General features: G+C 46.1%; 2 protein-coding genes across 2 annotated transcripts; one reads left to right on the forward strand and one right to left on the reverse strand.

The window, feature by feature from the left end:
• The first annotated feature begins 428 nt into the window (after positions 1-428).
• LOC123136743 (leucine-rich repeat receptor protein kinase MSP1) lies at positions 429-5,887 on the forward strand. Its single transcript, XM_044556233.1, has 2 exons — positions 429-1,062; positions 1,629-5,887. Exon 2 carries the CDS (start codon positions 2,028-2,030, stop codon positions 5,502-5,504), a length of 3,477 nt encoding a protein of 1,158 aa, XP_044412168.1. The 5' UTR covers positions 429-1,062; positions 1,629-2,027; the 3' UTR covers positions 5,505-5,887.
• A 1,698-nt stretch (positions 5,888-7,585) lies between these two features.
• On the reverse strand, positions 7,586-13,252 carry LOC123136744 (uncharacterized). The gene is made up of 7 exons (XM_044556234.1): positions 12,752-13,252; positions 12,314-12,373; positions 11,870-12,118; positions 11,455-11,531; positions 8,462-8,538; positions 8,241-8,373; positions 7,586-8,151 (listed from the first exon to the last, which is right to left on the reverse strand). The coding sequence occupies exons 1-7, from the start codon at positions 13,158-13,160 to the stop codon at positions 7,996-7,998; spliced, it is 1,161 nt and encodes a 386-aa protein (XP_044412169.1). The 5' UTR covers positions 13,161-13,252; the 3' UTR covers positions 7,586-7,995.
• Positions 13,253-16,247: the final 2,995 nt, after the last annotated feature.

Here is a 16,247-nt window from a genome sequence, read left to right on the forward strand (position 1 = left end):
CCGCACATCATTCAGGCCCTGGCCATGGGCAGCCCGGCCCAAACGGCCCTGCCCGACCCGGCCCAAAAAAGCCCGACCCGTCTCGGCCCGACGCTGCTCCTAGGCTGGGCTTGGGCCTAGATTTTAGGCCCGAAGACTAGGATGGGCCGAGCCCGGGCCCGGTGTTTTTTTGCAGTGACGGGCCGGGTTTGGGCCTGAAAAGTAGGCCCGACAGCCGGGCCGGGCTCGAGCCTCAGTTTTCTACCTCTGGTCAGGCCTGGCCCGGTGGATGGCCAGGTATAGGTTGCAGCGACACATCCTCAGTGAGTGAACTTTCCGTATATACGGGTCTTCTGGAGGTCGTTTCAATATAAAGCCATTTTATTTGCTCAAAAAATATAAAGCTATTTTACAATTAAACGATTTTAATACGGTCGGAGCACTGACCCCTACCCGCCGCCAAGAAAGAAGTTTGTGCGTTCCAGTCCCCCCACCACGGCACCACCACCGCCGCCATAGCTCACCGTGAGCTTCGCCGGTCAAGAATTCCGCAACCATTCCGCGTAAACGCAAGTACCCGGCCGTGCGCCGCTGGCCCGCGGATTGATCGAGGCCTCTCGCTGTAGCTCCGAGGGACGCGACGCTGCAGCTTCCCCTCGCGCTCTTATCCGTTCCCGCCGTCGCCTCCCTCGCCGCGCGCCGACCTCTGCCTGTCCCTCGTCATCGCCCCGGCCCTGGCGGCTCCCTTTCCCCTTCTGGTGCCTCCGAGATCACCAGGACCGTCTAGGCCAACACCACGGGTCGGGGGTGACGACGGACGATGAGGAACGTCATGACGTACCGGACGATTGCCGGTGAGCCCATGTGCGAGGTGAAAGAGCACCGGGCAGCATTGCCGGAGAAGAGGGAGAAGGAAAGAGCTGTGATGGATTGTCCGCGGGTGAATCCGAACCGGCGCCCACAACCTGTTCGATGTATTGGCTGTGTGTGTGGATGTGGAAACAACCAGCAAGGAAGGGCATTTTGCTACAAAGGTGGAAGTGTAAAATGAACTTTTTGACCCTGACAGAGTAGCATCTTCAGGTAAGTGCTGCAAATGGCATGCCATATCTGGAAAGTTTGTACAAGAGCAATCTTGCACGTGCAACTTCTTTGGAAGTTGGCGATGGTATTTAGAATTACATTGGCATGTATCCAGATTCCACTTGCCTGGGACTCTTAATCTTACACAGTAATTTCTCATTTCTTATTTAGCATGTGTATATACCTAGAACACCAGCTTAAGCTTTGTTGAATCACCTTCTGCTTTGTTGATCCACGATTGTCTATTGGCTCATGGAAGATGCCCTGATCAGTTTTTTCTGCCAAGTACTCCCTTAGTTTCTAAATATAAGCCTTTTTAGAGATTTCAATTAGGACTACATTTAGATGTACATAGACATATTTTAGAGTGTAAATTCACTCATTTTGCTTTGTATGTAGTTGGTATTGGAATCTCTAAAAGGGCTTATATTTAGGAACGGAGGGGATATTTTTTAGCACCTTATTTCATTTGTTTCTGCAAGATTTTGGTTTGATGTATTGTCATTGTTCAAAACTCTGTTACCTCAGCACTGATACTTACTCTTGATTGTCCCCTCCTTTTCCAGGATAGCCTCTACCTGCTGGTCCAACTTATCTGTATTATCCGTATATCTGCATCGCCGCAATCTGATAAAAGGAATCTATTTGTTCTGAGGAATGCAATTCCTCAAGGGAAAGGCTTTCTCAGTGACTGGTTTGATCCAAAAACTCCTCCATGCAGCTGGTCAGGTATAACTTGTGCGGGAGACGCGGTTGTGGCCATAGATCTGTCCCATGTGCCACTCTATGTCCCCTTTCCGTCATGCATCGGGGCATTCCAGTTGCTTGTTCGGTTAAAGGTCAGTGGATGTCAGTTCAATGGTGAGCTCCCGGAAGTTGTGGGAAATTTGCGGCAGCTCCAGTACCTAGACCTGAGCAATAATCAGCTCGCTGGCCCCCTACCAGTTTCACTATTTGACTTGAAGATGCTTAAAGAACTGGTGCTTGACAAAAACTGCCTTTCCGGACAACTGAGCCCTGCCATTGGTCAGCTTCAGCACCTCACTAAGCTATCCATGTCCATGAATTCCATCTCTGGAAGCCTTCCTCCAGAGCTGGGAACCTTGCAGAACCTGGAGTTTCTGAACCTTAACAGGAACACATTCAGCGGGTCGTTACCGGCAGCTTTCTGTAATCTGACCCGGCTCTCATACCTTGCCGCAAGCAATAACAGCCTCACTGGATCAATATTTCCTGGAATAGGCGCATTGGTGAACCTCAGGAGACTTGTTTTGTCGTCAAACGGTTTGACTGGGCCAATTCCTGAGGAGATTGGTCAACTAGAAAACCTGGAACTTATAAATTTAATGAACAATGGTTTCACTGGAAGCATTCCAGAAGAGATTGGTCACCTAAAGCGGCTAAAAGTGCTTAAACTCTCCAACTGCGAGTTCAATGGTGCCATACCTCGGTCAATCGGTGGTCTTGAAAGCTTGATGACTCTTGATATATCAGGGAACAACTTCACTGCTGAACTCCCAACATCTGTCGGTGAACTGAGCAATCTAACTAAATTGTTAGCAGTTCATGCAGGGCTCACTGGGGCCATACCGAAAGAACTTGGTAACTGCAAGAAGATTACTGTTATAGACCTGTCCTTCAATCATTTTACTGGCTCTATCCCTGAAGAACTTGCAGAGTTAGAAGCTATTATCAGCTTTAAAGCGGAAGGTAACAGACTGTCGGGCCGCATTCCAGATTGGCTTCAAAACTGGGGGAATATTATGTCTATATTGTTGACGAACAACATGTTCAGTGGGCCTCTGCCATTGCTGCCTTTGCAACATTTGGTTGAATTCTCTGCCGGAAAGAACCTGCTCTCAGGCCCTATCCCTGCCGGGGTGTGTCAAGCTATCTCTCTGCGATCACTCAACTTGTATAGTAACAATCTGACAGGGAGTATTAAGGAGACATTCAAAGGATGCAGGAACCTCACTATACTGAGTTTGCAAGTTAACCAGCTCTGTGGTGAGATACCAGAATACTTGGCTGAGCTACCGCTAGTTAGCCTGGATCTCACCCAGAACAATTTCACGGGGTCTCTGCCTGACAAGTTCTGGGAGTCATCAACTGTTCAGGAACTCTATCTCAGTGATAATAACCTCACCGGCATGATCCCTGAGAGCCTTGCCGAACTTTCCCACGTGAAGATTCTGCGGATTGACAATAACTACTTGGAAGGACCAATTCCACGGTCGGTCGGCACTCTAAAGGGTCTGATAACATTGTCTCTGCATTGCAATATGTTGTCTGGGAACATCCCGGTAGAGCTATTCAACTGCACAAACCTCGTCACGCTAGACCTGAGCTATAACAGTCTGACCGGACACATCCCAAGGGAGATATCACGCTTGACACTGCTTAATAGTTTGGCTTTGTCTAATAATCAGCTGTCAGGCACTATCCCTTCCGAGATCTGTGTGGGATTCTCGCGCGTGTCTCGCGTTGATTTGAGATTTTATCAGCACCAACGACTTCTTGACCTGTCATACAACCAATTGACTGGTCAGATCCCAACAACGATCAAGGATTGTGCTATAGTGGCGGAACTATGCCTGCAAGGCAACTTGTTGAATGGAACTATTCCTGCAGAGCTTGGCGAACTGACGGGTCTTGCAACCATTGACCTGTCTTTCAATGCATTAGTAGGACATATGCTTCCTTGGTCTGCGCCATCTGTACAACTTCAGGACCTTTCTCTGTCTAATAACCGCCTGAATGGATCCATTCCTGCTGAGATAGGCCACATTCTTCCTGCAATTTATAAGCTGAACTTGTCGGGTAACACGCTTACTGGCAATCTACCCCCGTCTTTGCTCTGCAACCACCACCTAAGCCGTCTGGATGTCAGTAACAACAACCTCTCTGGAGAAATCCTATTCTCCTGTCCCGATGGGGATGAAGGATCCTCGAGCGCCCTGAACACGTTCAATGCAAGCAATAACCATTTCTCAGGGAGCCTCGATGTGTCTATCTCTAACTTCACAGGGCTGACCTCTCTTGATATCCACAGCAATAGCCTCAACGGGAGCCTGCCTTCAGCTGTCTGCAATGTTACCACTTTGAACTATCTTGACTTATCAAGCAACGATTTCAGTGGCACCATCCCATGTGGTATATGTGATATGTTTAACCTTGTGTTTGCCAACTTCTCTGGTAACCACATTGTTGGCACGTACAACTTAGCGGACTGTGCTGCTAATAACATCAATCACAAGGCGGCTCATCCATCTTATCGAGTTTCACTAGCAGCAATCGTCTGTGGCATTACGATCATTATCATTCTATTGGTTCTTCTGGGGGTTTATTTGAGACGGAGACTATTGAAGAGAAGGTCCTCATGGGCTCTTGTACCTGTGAGCAAGACCATGGTGACCTCAGAGGAAACCTTAAGGAGCAAACTCCTAGGGAAGAAGTCACGGGAGCCTCTGAGTATCAACCTCGCGACATTTGAGCACTCACTGATGAGGGTCGCCGCAGATGATATCTTGAAAGCCACTGAGAATTTCAGTAATCTACACATCATAGGCGACGGCGGCTTTGGCACTGTCTACAGGGCAGCACTCTTCGGAGGCCGGCAAGTTGCTGTCAAGAGGCTGCACGGTGGCCACCAGCTCCAAGACAACCGTGAATTCCAAGCTGAGATAGAGACCATTGGGAAGGTGAAACACCCAAACCTTGTTCCCCTCCTTGGCTACTGCGCTTCCGGCGATGAGCGGTTCCTGATCTATGAGTACATGGAGCACGGGTGCCTCGAGGCATGGCTGAGGAAGAACCGGACCGACGCAGCCTACGCGCTGGGATGGCCGGACCGTCTTAAGATATGCCTCGGCTCTGCCAAGGGCCTGGCGTTCCTGCACCACGGCTTCGTGCCCCATATCATCCACCGGGACATGAAATCGAGCAACATCCTGCTGGACTGGGACCTGGAGCCGAGGGTCTCCGACTTCGGCCTCGCGAGGATCATCAGTGCGTGCGAGACCCATGTCAGCACCAACCTCGCCGGCACGCTCGGCTACATCCCCCCGGAGTACGGGCTGTCGATGCAATGCACCGCGAGGGGCGACGTCTACAGCTTTGGCGTCGTCATGCTGGAGCTGCTGACCAGACAGGCGCCGACGGGGCAGGAGGTGGATGAAGGCGGCGGAAGCCTCGTCGGCTGGGTGCAGTGGATGGTGGCGCGCCACCGTGAGAAGGAGGTGTTCGATCCCTGCCTCCTGCCGGCTTCGGGCGCGTGCAGGCAGCAGATGGCGCGCGTGCTCGCCATCGCCCGGGACTGCACCGCCGACGACCCGTGGGCGAGGCCGACCATGCTGGAGGTGGTGAAGGGCCTGAAAGCGACACAGATGATGGAAAGCTCGCCTCCGGCGACGACACTCTCCAGAGCGGACCTCCGGTGGTGACAGTCTCTCCAGGGAGGACATGTGATCCAGACAAGACAGCATGCTCTTTACTACCGTGTGAACTGGAAATCGCCAGATTAAGCTTCAGATTCTCCTTTTTTGATGTTTGCCGCAGGGCTATTGCATCCATCTAAGGAATCCGGCGAATGCTATCGGAACAACTCTATAGCATAATGCAGGCCAATGATAAACCCTTTTTGCGAGGGATAACCTCTCTTCTTTTCATTTCATTTCTGAAAGGCGACAGCCCAATCGTTGTAAGCTTGTATCAGCAGAGTAAGCTTCAGTTATCTGGAGAATGTGACGAGTCACTGCAGCAACGGTGCTGCTGAAGTGCTGACCAAGCTGCATACATGCATCCTCAAATAATGTTGTGACTCTTCTTTTGAGATTTTAGCCGGTTACAAGATATATATGCACCGTCTCCTTGATCTGGTAGTTTATATGTGTGGCCAGCTCGGGAGATGCAATGCCTGGTATATACTACTTCCTCCGTTCGAAAATACTTGTCCTAAAAATGGATAAAATGGATGTATCTATAACTAAAATAAGTCTAGATACAACCATTTTTAGGACAAGTATTTCCGGACGGAGGGAGTAGTATAAGTCTTTTTAGAGATTGCACTATGGACTACATACGGAGCAAAATGAGTGAATCTACACTATATACATTCGTGTGTAGTTTGTAGTGGAATCTCTAAAAAGACTTATACTCCATCCGTTCCTAAATACTCCCTCCGTTCCTAAATATAAGTCTTTGTAGAGATTTTACTATGGACCACATACGGATGTATATATATGCATTTTAGAGTGTAGTTCATTCATTTTACTCCGTATGTGGTCCATAGTGGAATGTCTCCAAAGACTTATACTCCCTCCGTTCCTAAATATTTGTCTTTCTAGAGATTTCAAATGGATACCACATACGGATGTATATAGACATATTTTAGAGTAGATTCACTCATTTTGTTCCGTACGTAGTCACTTGTTTGAATCTCTAGAAAGACAAGTATTTAGGAACGGAGGGAGTATAAGTCTTTTTACAGATTCCACTACAAACTACATACGGATTTTATAGACATATTTTAGAGTGTAGATTCACTCATTTTGCTCCGTATGTAGTCCATAGTATAATCTCTAGAAAAACTTATATTTAGGAACGGAGGGAGTATTTAGGAATGGAGGAAGTAGAACCTGCCCGTCTAAAAGACCATTCGCAAAAAAAAAGAAAAAGAAAAGAAAGAGTTCAGCTCCAAGACATTATACTGGACGTGCAAATAGGCAATGTTTTCTTTCACTTGTGTCAAATGCATGGATGTATGTCGTAGGGGTCTAAAGTTGCTGAGATGCTGTTTCTAAGAACAAGTACTACAATGCTGAACCTGAGGGGTATAATTCAGAACTTATCTTTGTGACTTTGCACTGGCAGGTTGTATTATTCCCTGAGTCTGAAGTCCAGAGCTGCTTCGATCGGCAAGCGAGCAAACATAAATGGAAGCAGTTTGTTTCATACTCCCTCCGTCCGGAAATACTTGTCATCAAAATGGACAAAAAGAGATGTATCTAGAACTAAAACACGTTTAGATACATCCTCTTTTATCCATTTTGATGACAAGTATTTTCAAAAGGAGGGAGTAGCTTCGAGTGACGCGTCCTCTTGCAAATGTTTCTGTCCACACAATGAACTGAAAGTGGCAGAGGCGAAATTCTGGTTCGAGCCCTTATAGTTATAGTTTTTTAGTAGTGATCTCCGTTCATGGAGATCACAAGGCCATTGATACCCTCTGTGGTACTGTGGGATGGAAGAGTGGCTATCAAAAGAGAAAAACTTTCACACCGTTGGCAAATTCCACCATTTCTCCCGCTTGAATCTCGTTCAATCCATAAACACGTGCAATCCCATCTCCAACTGAGGCCACTCATCGATCTCATCCACTTGAAAATTCATGTAAAAGTTGGTCATTCTACTTTCTAAGAGTTGCGAGTTCTGCATATCCGAGGATTATATCATGTTTGGAGCATGGAATCAAGCCATAGACAACGGTCGGTCATCCAATCAACCAGATAGCTGTCAAAAGCACTGAAACAAAAAGCTATATCTATTGTTACCTATGTTTATACTTGTCAAGCGTACAAAAAAACATTCATCATCATCACTTCTTTACATCTCCTATATATATGCACATATATGGCATACTGGCAACAACACCAAGCACATAGCTGTTTCCCAGCTTGCAAATTTCCACGGAGCTCATCTGGCTACACATGCATCAGATGATCCTTTTCCTCCTTTACCCACATCAATGGATCGACGAGATATACTATATGGTTACGCTTTCATTGAAGAGCGCGTGCAATCCCAGCTTAACTCCACTTCTTGCCTCGGCAAGTAGCAAGATTTCTTGTGTGCGTCAACTTCTTTGCATTGCTGAAACCTCTCAGTAAGTAAACCTTATCGGCACGAATACGTGTAAGATATCAACATCCCCAGCTATCTGTCGGAGGCGATGGCTTCTTCGATCCTCCTAACGACGATGCTGAGACCATGTCCGCTTTCGAGTGCTTTGACGGCAGCTCTATGCGCTTTCTTGTGCCACTTCAGGAGGTTGTAAGACTGCATCACTGACCAGCGAGCTCTATTTGCCATCTGGTGATAAGCAACGAAAGATACTCATGGACTGTTTTGGTTTATTAAGACAAAGGTAAGAAGAGACACATCAGAAGAAGAATATGGACCTGTGCGACAGAAAGCGGAGGATCGAGCAGAACACACAAACTCCTGAATAAATTCTCGTCATTTTCTCCTCCTTCTGCCTCCCCGTATACAAGTGCTTCTGCGGCGATTCCAGCAAACAGAATCATGCAGTATCTGCAATTACGGTCTCGCTTCAGTACAGAAGAGACGATGTCCAACAACTCCGAGTGTCGAAATCGAAACATAACGCCTGGTTACATACCTGTCAAATGCTGTACTAGACAGATGACCCTCACCAAGTTCTTTCTCCATCTTTGCATCCCAGAACTGTGTTCCTGCCTGCAGAGGTGTGAGATTACACATCTTGAGATCTCCATGAAAAGCATATCTCAGATCCTTCAGGATTTTTTTGACAGATTGTGCCACAATCTGCACAAAGAAAAACAAGGAAGTCTAATCCTATAGTCTTACTCTTACGAGCACTGGCGGAGCCACCTCCTGGCAACCCTGGGCAGCTGGCCGGACTCGGCTGGCAAGCCTCCCTTAGAAACAATATATTCTTTTAGTAGAAAAAGTGATGTGTTTGAGGTTGAAGACTAATGTTTGGGCAAAAGTTCACTACCATATCAATGCACATGAAATTATTCATGATGTAGCACACAACGAGCAATCTGGTTCTATGTTTAAGCTAGATTATGAGAAGGCCTGATAGAGTAAATAGAGAATTTCTTAATTCTATGATGCACCAGAGAGGCTTTGGTGCTAAATAGATGAATTTGATACAATCCTTGCTCTATAAAGGATCTGTTGGTGTTTTAGAATTAATGACATCAATAGCAACTTCTTTGAAGCTGGTCAACCCTATCTCTCCTTTACTATTTAACCTAGTAACTGATTGTTCACTAGAATGCTGATGAAATCTCCTAGGCATGGTTTAATATCTGGTTTGAAAAAAAAATCTGCCATGATCCTTAAGCGGATCCTCTCTTGCTTGGAACAAATATCCGTCACAAGTGTGAACTAATGCCTATCAACATCGATGTTGATTAGGGACAAACTTATGCCCAAACCTTATGTTACAGATTAGGGGAATTTCCTATGAAGTATCTTGGAGTTCCCTTGCACTATAACAAACTTAGAAAGGAGGACTTGCAACCTGTCATTGATAGTGAGAAATTAGTTCTATTCAATCCTGCTAAGCAAATATTCCTATTTACATGATGAGTGTCATTAAATTCCCTAAATGGGCTATAGCTCTCATAAATTCTCAGATGGCATACTGCTTCTGGATGATCATGAAGGACACCATAAATATCATCCAGCCCATTGATATCTGTTGGCACAGGAAAAAAAGAATCTGGAGCCAATTGGTATCTGTTCACACAGGAAAAAATAATTTGGTGGTTTAGGGATACAGATATGAATGTGTGTCTCTAGACTTTGGGTTAAAAGATACTCCCTCCGTCCCATAATGTAAGACGTTTTTTCACACTACACTAGTGTCAAAAAACGTCTTACATTATGAGAAGGAGGGAGTACCATTTAATGACAACAAACTCTAGAAACAGATAATTGTTTTGTAAGTATAGAACTCAGGACCCAAACTTATTTGCCTGTCCTACCAATGATATCTCACCCTTTTGGAGGGTGTCTTATGGGCTGCAAAAGCTGGTATGATGGGATATCAGTGGAAGGTTGGAAATGTCAAAAAGGTTAAGTTCTTGGAAGACCATTGGTTTGGCAGCTCAAATCTGCTATTCAATTCTAGGAGTTGTCTTTCAAAAAAAAAAAATTCTAGGAGTTGTATGGGCATAATATTGCCCTGACATCTGGGATTGGGTGCAATATAAAAGATACTTTTAGAAGATGTGTAGATCAGAATCGGCTCAACAAACAGTTTGATGTGATTCATATTGCTAATTCGCTTCAGATTAATGAGTATGATCATGCTATTATCTGGGAAGTTTGAATCAAAAGGGATGTACTCTGCTAGTTAATTTTACACTATCATCAACTTTAAGGGAGTTATGCCTGTACATGTTCCTGCTGTTTGGAAGCTAGCTGTCCCACCAAAAATCCACATTTTCTTGTGGTTACTGGCTAATAACAGGCTCCTACCTAGAGACAATTTGAATAAAAGACAGAATGTGCCTGATCTATCATCTGTACTCTCTTCTGAAGCTGAGGCATGCATGCTTGGAAAGTGATCTCTCATTTCACTGGACTTCCAGGCATTACTAACTTACTTTGAGGCTGGAGCTTGTTTGTGGATAAGTAATACAACCATAAAGTAGCAAATGACGCTATGGGGGTTGTGGAAGCTTCATAATCATATTTGCTTTAATCGAGCACATATTTGTCTGGAATGCGGGTGAGTTGGCGGAAAATTGCTGCATTTCTTTCAGTGGCGGCTCCTGTGCTCAGAGGGTGCAAGAGAGCAGATATACAGAGTGGTTCCATCCTGAGTCTCTGAAGATGGAGTTCCCATGGCCGCGTCATGCTAATTCTGAAGCCTGGGAAGGTACTACGGCCAGTCTTGTGCGCTGGGCCGCTGGCTGGAGGCCACCTCGCTGAAATTTGTGAAGAATGGGATGATGCTTCATGTCGTCCCCAACATCTGAGTGTGATCTGGGGTTCTGGTCGTGTGGATATCTTTTGTTATCTCCTTGTAACACGGTTAATAGATGTACGAGACGTTCTCTGAACTTTTTATTTACTTCTTTTGTTTTGCTGGGGTAACGCCTCTGTTATTCCCCCGTGGACTGGTGATGTAAAACCTGAACCGATTTGGTTTCGTGATCAATGGAACTGGGGCGGGGACCTATTCTTTTAAAACTACCATAGCCACAGTTAGGCTTTGCCCAGGCTCCAAAGGCCGGCTAGCTCAGCCACTTCTTACAAGACATATTTCTTTAGTCTTGGCTACCACATACCAACTTGGTGAGGTGTATTAGCCTTCTAGATCAGCAAAGACTTCTAAAACTGCATCTAAATCCAACTTGAAAACAAAATACTTCTGCATACTTATTTAATAATATATGCAGGAACATGGGCAGATTGAACTCAGTCACACCACTTTGCTAGTGATGGCAGTAGAACATTTGTTACTTGTAAGTAACCTTAACTCAAAATTTTGAGAAGGCGGGATGATGTATTGAAATGACAGAAATTACACTACTTCATCAGATAATAAACATAAAAAACAACTAGCACAACATACATGAAATAAATAATAAAAAGTAGTAAAGGTGGTACCTGGCCTTGAATGCCCATCCGCAGTGCCACAAAGGGATCCAGGATGACTCCTCGTATGGGGCAGCCCATTAGATAAGCTAGACACAAGTTCATGAAAGTAAGATATTTTAGGGTAAAAACTAGTCTCAGAAGTCAGATGTTATACAGATAGCCATTGTTCCAAATATCGGCCAGTTAGTCGCTACTCGGTGGGTCACCAAATAACCAATTAACTGGTTTATCGGCCAACTAACGGGCCGATTCGCCTATATAATCCCTTATCGTCACCTGACGGATATGGTACCAGTTACCGATATCCTGAACAATGCAAATAGCAGACTGCAAAACTAACACATAAAAGCTACCATCCTAAAGTTGGAACGATACAGGAACTTGAGACCATAAAACAGTGTGAGACATTGAAGGAAAGAAATACCAGTAAGAAGATGTCCGGCTTCATGTACAAGGACTCTGCGCTTGTATGGAGGCCAGAAACATGAGATTTGTGCAGCACAAGTACCACCAAGAAAAAGCGCATCTGCTGTTGCTAACGCCAATATCGCAGCCAAGTTAGGCCGTACATCCACTCCTTGGGTTAGTAGAAAAGATGCACCACCAAAAAAAGTAGCCAGAACATAACGAGAATTTCCTGAGAGACCCCACTTCTTTGGTGCAAGCTTTGCAGCTGAGAAAAGTAAAACATGAAGAAGATAAGGGCTACATAAGAAGGTGAAGTCCTAAATTGGTGCATTATCCTATTTCACATATCCACGGGTAAGACAAGGAGTGTTGCAGTATGAGTTTAAAAAACAGTGCCACTTCAATGTTTGAATAAGGAAGAACACAGATGAAAGAAAGGGAATATTGCCTCAATTTTCACCTTCCAGGCCTGTCATCTCCTTCAAAATTGTCGGTGTAACTTCTCTCGGTCCCTCCAGAACTGCAGCAAAAAGGGTATAAATATCTCTTGACCTAAATGAAATTATCACTGCACTGCTGTAAATACAGTGTAAGCCAAGTGCAAATTTTCAGGGCATTCCTTGACTGAATCAGTACAGTGAAACACTTTCAGATTAGTTCACAGCTTTGGGTTCTACAGATAGCTAACTACCCTATACAGGCTAGAATGCTGGATTTTACCATGAACCCCCGCGGTCCTCATCGAACATTGCTAACAGCTAACATACCGAATTCTACACCAAATACAAATTTGAAGGCAGTTTGGCAACTGTGATAATAATTTTGGATAAAATGGCCCTCAAACCCATTCAATTATCACGCAAAAAAATGGGACAATTAACGAGAGATCGCCGTTTACCTATGTTCTTGCACTTGCCGAAGTTGGCGAGGACCCCGCGGTCGGAGAGGAACTGGTACGCCCGGCCGACGAGCCGCATGTCATCTGCGTCGATGCAGGTGTCCAGCACCTCCCAGTCCCGCCCCGGCGACAGGGGGAGAGCCACCTGCGTAGCGGCATTCGTGGACGCTTCCGGATAAGACGCGGGCTCCACGGACTGCAGGAAGCGGAGCGCGCGGGAGAGGTCCTTGCTCTCGACGGCGTCCTCGAACTCGCTCCACTCCCTGAGGGAGCCCGCGCGGACGCGGGTCCCGGGGCGCGGCGGGCGGGACGGGAAGGGGAGGAAGCGCTTGGAGGAGGGGGAGGCCGGCTGGGAGGCGGAGAGGGCCGCGGTGGAGGTGAACGGCGAGGTGCAAGAGGTGGTCGCCATTGGTGTGGTCGCGGAGGTGGTTTGCTCTGCTTCGCTGTGACCGTCGTGGCGTCGCCCGCTGCCGGTCGTCAGGCCTGTCCGGTATGACTGATTTTTTTTAGGGGCAAGACAAAATTTTATTCATCAAACTCCACACAAGATGGGATACAAGTTGGGTCATGAGGTTGGCCAAACCAAACATAACGCTCGTGATCGAATCTAAAAGTATACTTCGCTAACTTTTATGTGCTTTATAATTCACAACACGACATTTGAAAGAAAAGTTACAAGTGAAAAAAGCTGCTTGGAATTTAATTTCACCGATAATAGCTCTATAGCTTCCTTCGACTCTGTTGAAATATATTGTCCGTCTTTCTTCATCTGTTCGGACTTTTGAATGAGTTGGCTAGAGCATAAATTCAATATGATATCAGAGCCAACAGGTCTTGGGTTCAAGACCCTGCCAACGCGGTATTAAATAAAACGATTCTGCGGCCCACATCAATCTCATGTCTAAGGACAAAAATAGCCTAAATGTGAGGGGTAGAGTTGAAATATATTGCCCACCTTCCTTCATCAGTTCAGACTTTTGGATGAGTTGGCTGGAGCATAAATTCAATAGACCCTTTGGCTATGGCATTCACCGCTAGCTGTGAGTCAGACGATATAGCGACATTTTGTAGATGCAGTTCCACTGCTAACGCAAGTGCCTCCCGACATGGGATCACCTCAAGCATGGTCGGATCATGTGAACCGTCAATCACCAATCCCGAACTTCCCAAATAATTCCCTTTGTTGTCTTTACATACTGCTATAGCCGAGCCTCTTCTTCCTAGTTAGACTCCCACGACGACATGAATCTTCCTGAACCCCGAGCTCTTGGTCTTGATGGTGGTACAATGGGTGGAACAGGCGTTGCTCGAACTGGAGTCCGCCTTCCTTCCTTGATCATGTCAAGCTCTTCGATATAACGATTGATGAAGGATTGTATCGCATGCGGGCTCTAAAAGATGCCCTCATGAATAGCTTTCCTTCTAGCTGCCCATATAGCCCACAGAGTGACAGAAAGTTTCACAAAGAGGTCATGCGACAATGTTTCCATGTGCGTGAACAGCCACTGCTTCGCATTCGGTTCGGGAGTGGATGTTATCTTTTGTGCCAGCTCCTTATCAACTAATGCCCAGGTACACCTGTACATTGTGCAGTTGACCAATGAATGCCTCCATGAATTCGGTGCTCCGCAGATATCATACGCGCTCGAATTGGTCATGTGCCCTGACATCATTAGTGTGAATCGAATGTTTCGATGACCGCCAAAGGAACATTCTAACCTTGCCTGGAACCTCGGCCTTCCACAAAGTTTTCCATGCCTTCTCCTCTTTGGCCGCTGAAAGTGCAACTAATCCCCCGGTGGTTTTGGTAATTCATAACAACATATATATCATTGATCTAATGCTTATTAAAAATAGATTTCAGAAAAGATCAATGATTGGCATCGCAAGGACATGAGATTGTGTACCCCTCAAAATGCTAAGGACATGGATTGGCAAAGCTTCAAGACTCTATATTTTCTGTTAAGTGATCCAAGATCACATTGAGTCCATAGAAAAGTCAATACTATTAAAAGGGGATGCGGTTTTGATCATGACTCAAGTGCTTAGTGATATTGCTCCAAAAATTCTCAAACACCCTCTCCAAATAACATATGTCCAAACCCTAAAATTTCATCTCGGTCCCCCTGAAAACATCTATCCCAAACCCACCAAGTTGATCCTATACACTGCCAAAGCCAAATCCTAGAATTTCGGCCTCACTGAGATTGCGATCTGTCTCACCGAGTTGCTGTGACCAAGTTTTTGTAAGCCAATTCATTCAATTCGGAATCACCGAGTTGAATTGATCGGAACTACTGGAAAAAAAAAGTCCTGCCTAAGTTATCGCTTTTCGGTCTGTCCGAGATTTCCACTTCGGTTCCACAGAAAAGCTCAATGTTCATATCTTTTACACAAATCAGTTTCAACGAGATTTTTCTCCGGTGTCATCGAGTTGAGTCAAATTGTGTAACGGTTGGATTTTGGGTGAAGGCTATAAATACCCCTCCACCCCCACCTACTCTAGGAGGAAGCGCTTGAAGGAGGGGGAGGCCAGCTAGAAAGCGGAGAGGGCCGCGGTGGAGGTGAGCGAGAGGAGCAAGAGGTGGTCGACATTGATGTGGTTGCGGAGGTGGGTTGCTCTGCTTCGCTGTGACAGTCGCGTCGCCTGCTACCGGTCGTCAGGCATGTTTGGTATGATCGAATGTTTTTGTTTTTGTGAACGGCCCACCGTATCCCCACTCACTACTAGGGAAAACCTTATACATAGAATCTTACTAGCAGCGCTCTTCAAAATACGGCGCTACTGCTATTTAGCAGCAGCACGTGCCAGAAAAACGTGTTGCTGAAAGAAAAATAGCAGTAGCGCGTCCTCTGTAAACCGCGCTACTACTATAATTGTCATGACCTTGCCATCAAGCTAGTTATAGTAGTAGCGTCGTATTCCGTACCGCGCTACTGCTATTGATGTTAGCAGTAGCGCATTTCTATAAAGCTCGTTACTACTAAGTTCAGTCCACAACTTTAGTCCCACCTCGCTCTGCGAACAGGGTGTTTACCACCTTAAATATGTTACTTCTCAAACTATCACAACCACTTGGTCTTTATTGAACTCTATGTGTAGAATTTGTGGCCGCAATATGAGAGTTCTCCGGTTCCTACCGGAGAGGACTCATATTGACAATTCAGATTGTACAAAAAGATCATTGATGGCCAATGTATTTTTGCATTGACAGACAATGTATTTTTGCATGCTTACACTTAGCGGTAGCGCTTTTTATAGTAAGGTGCTACTGCTAGGGAGTTTAGCAGCAGCGCGTTACCTAGATACGCGCTAGTGCTAAAGCCATCCTATCACTAGGCCGCCCCTCACTCTCCTCTCTCTGCTCCAACTCACTCTCCCCCGCATCGGCCCTGTCGTCTGCCGCCACCGCATTTTTGCCCCCTCCCTCCTCCATCCTGCCGCCGGCCGTCGCCCCCTCCCTCCTCCATCCTGCCGCCGTCGCCCCGCCTCCCG

Source organism: Triticum aestivum, chromosome 6B (genome assembly GCF_018294505.1).
Source record: "Triticum aestivum cultivar Chinese Spring chromosome 6B, IWGSC CS RefSeq v2.1, whole genome shotgun sequence".
NCBI classification, from domain to species: Eukaryota; Viridiplantae; Streptophyta; class Magnoliopsida; order Poales; family Poaceae; genus Triticum; species Triticum aestivum.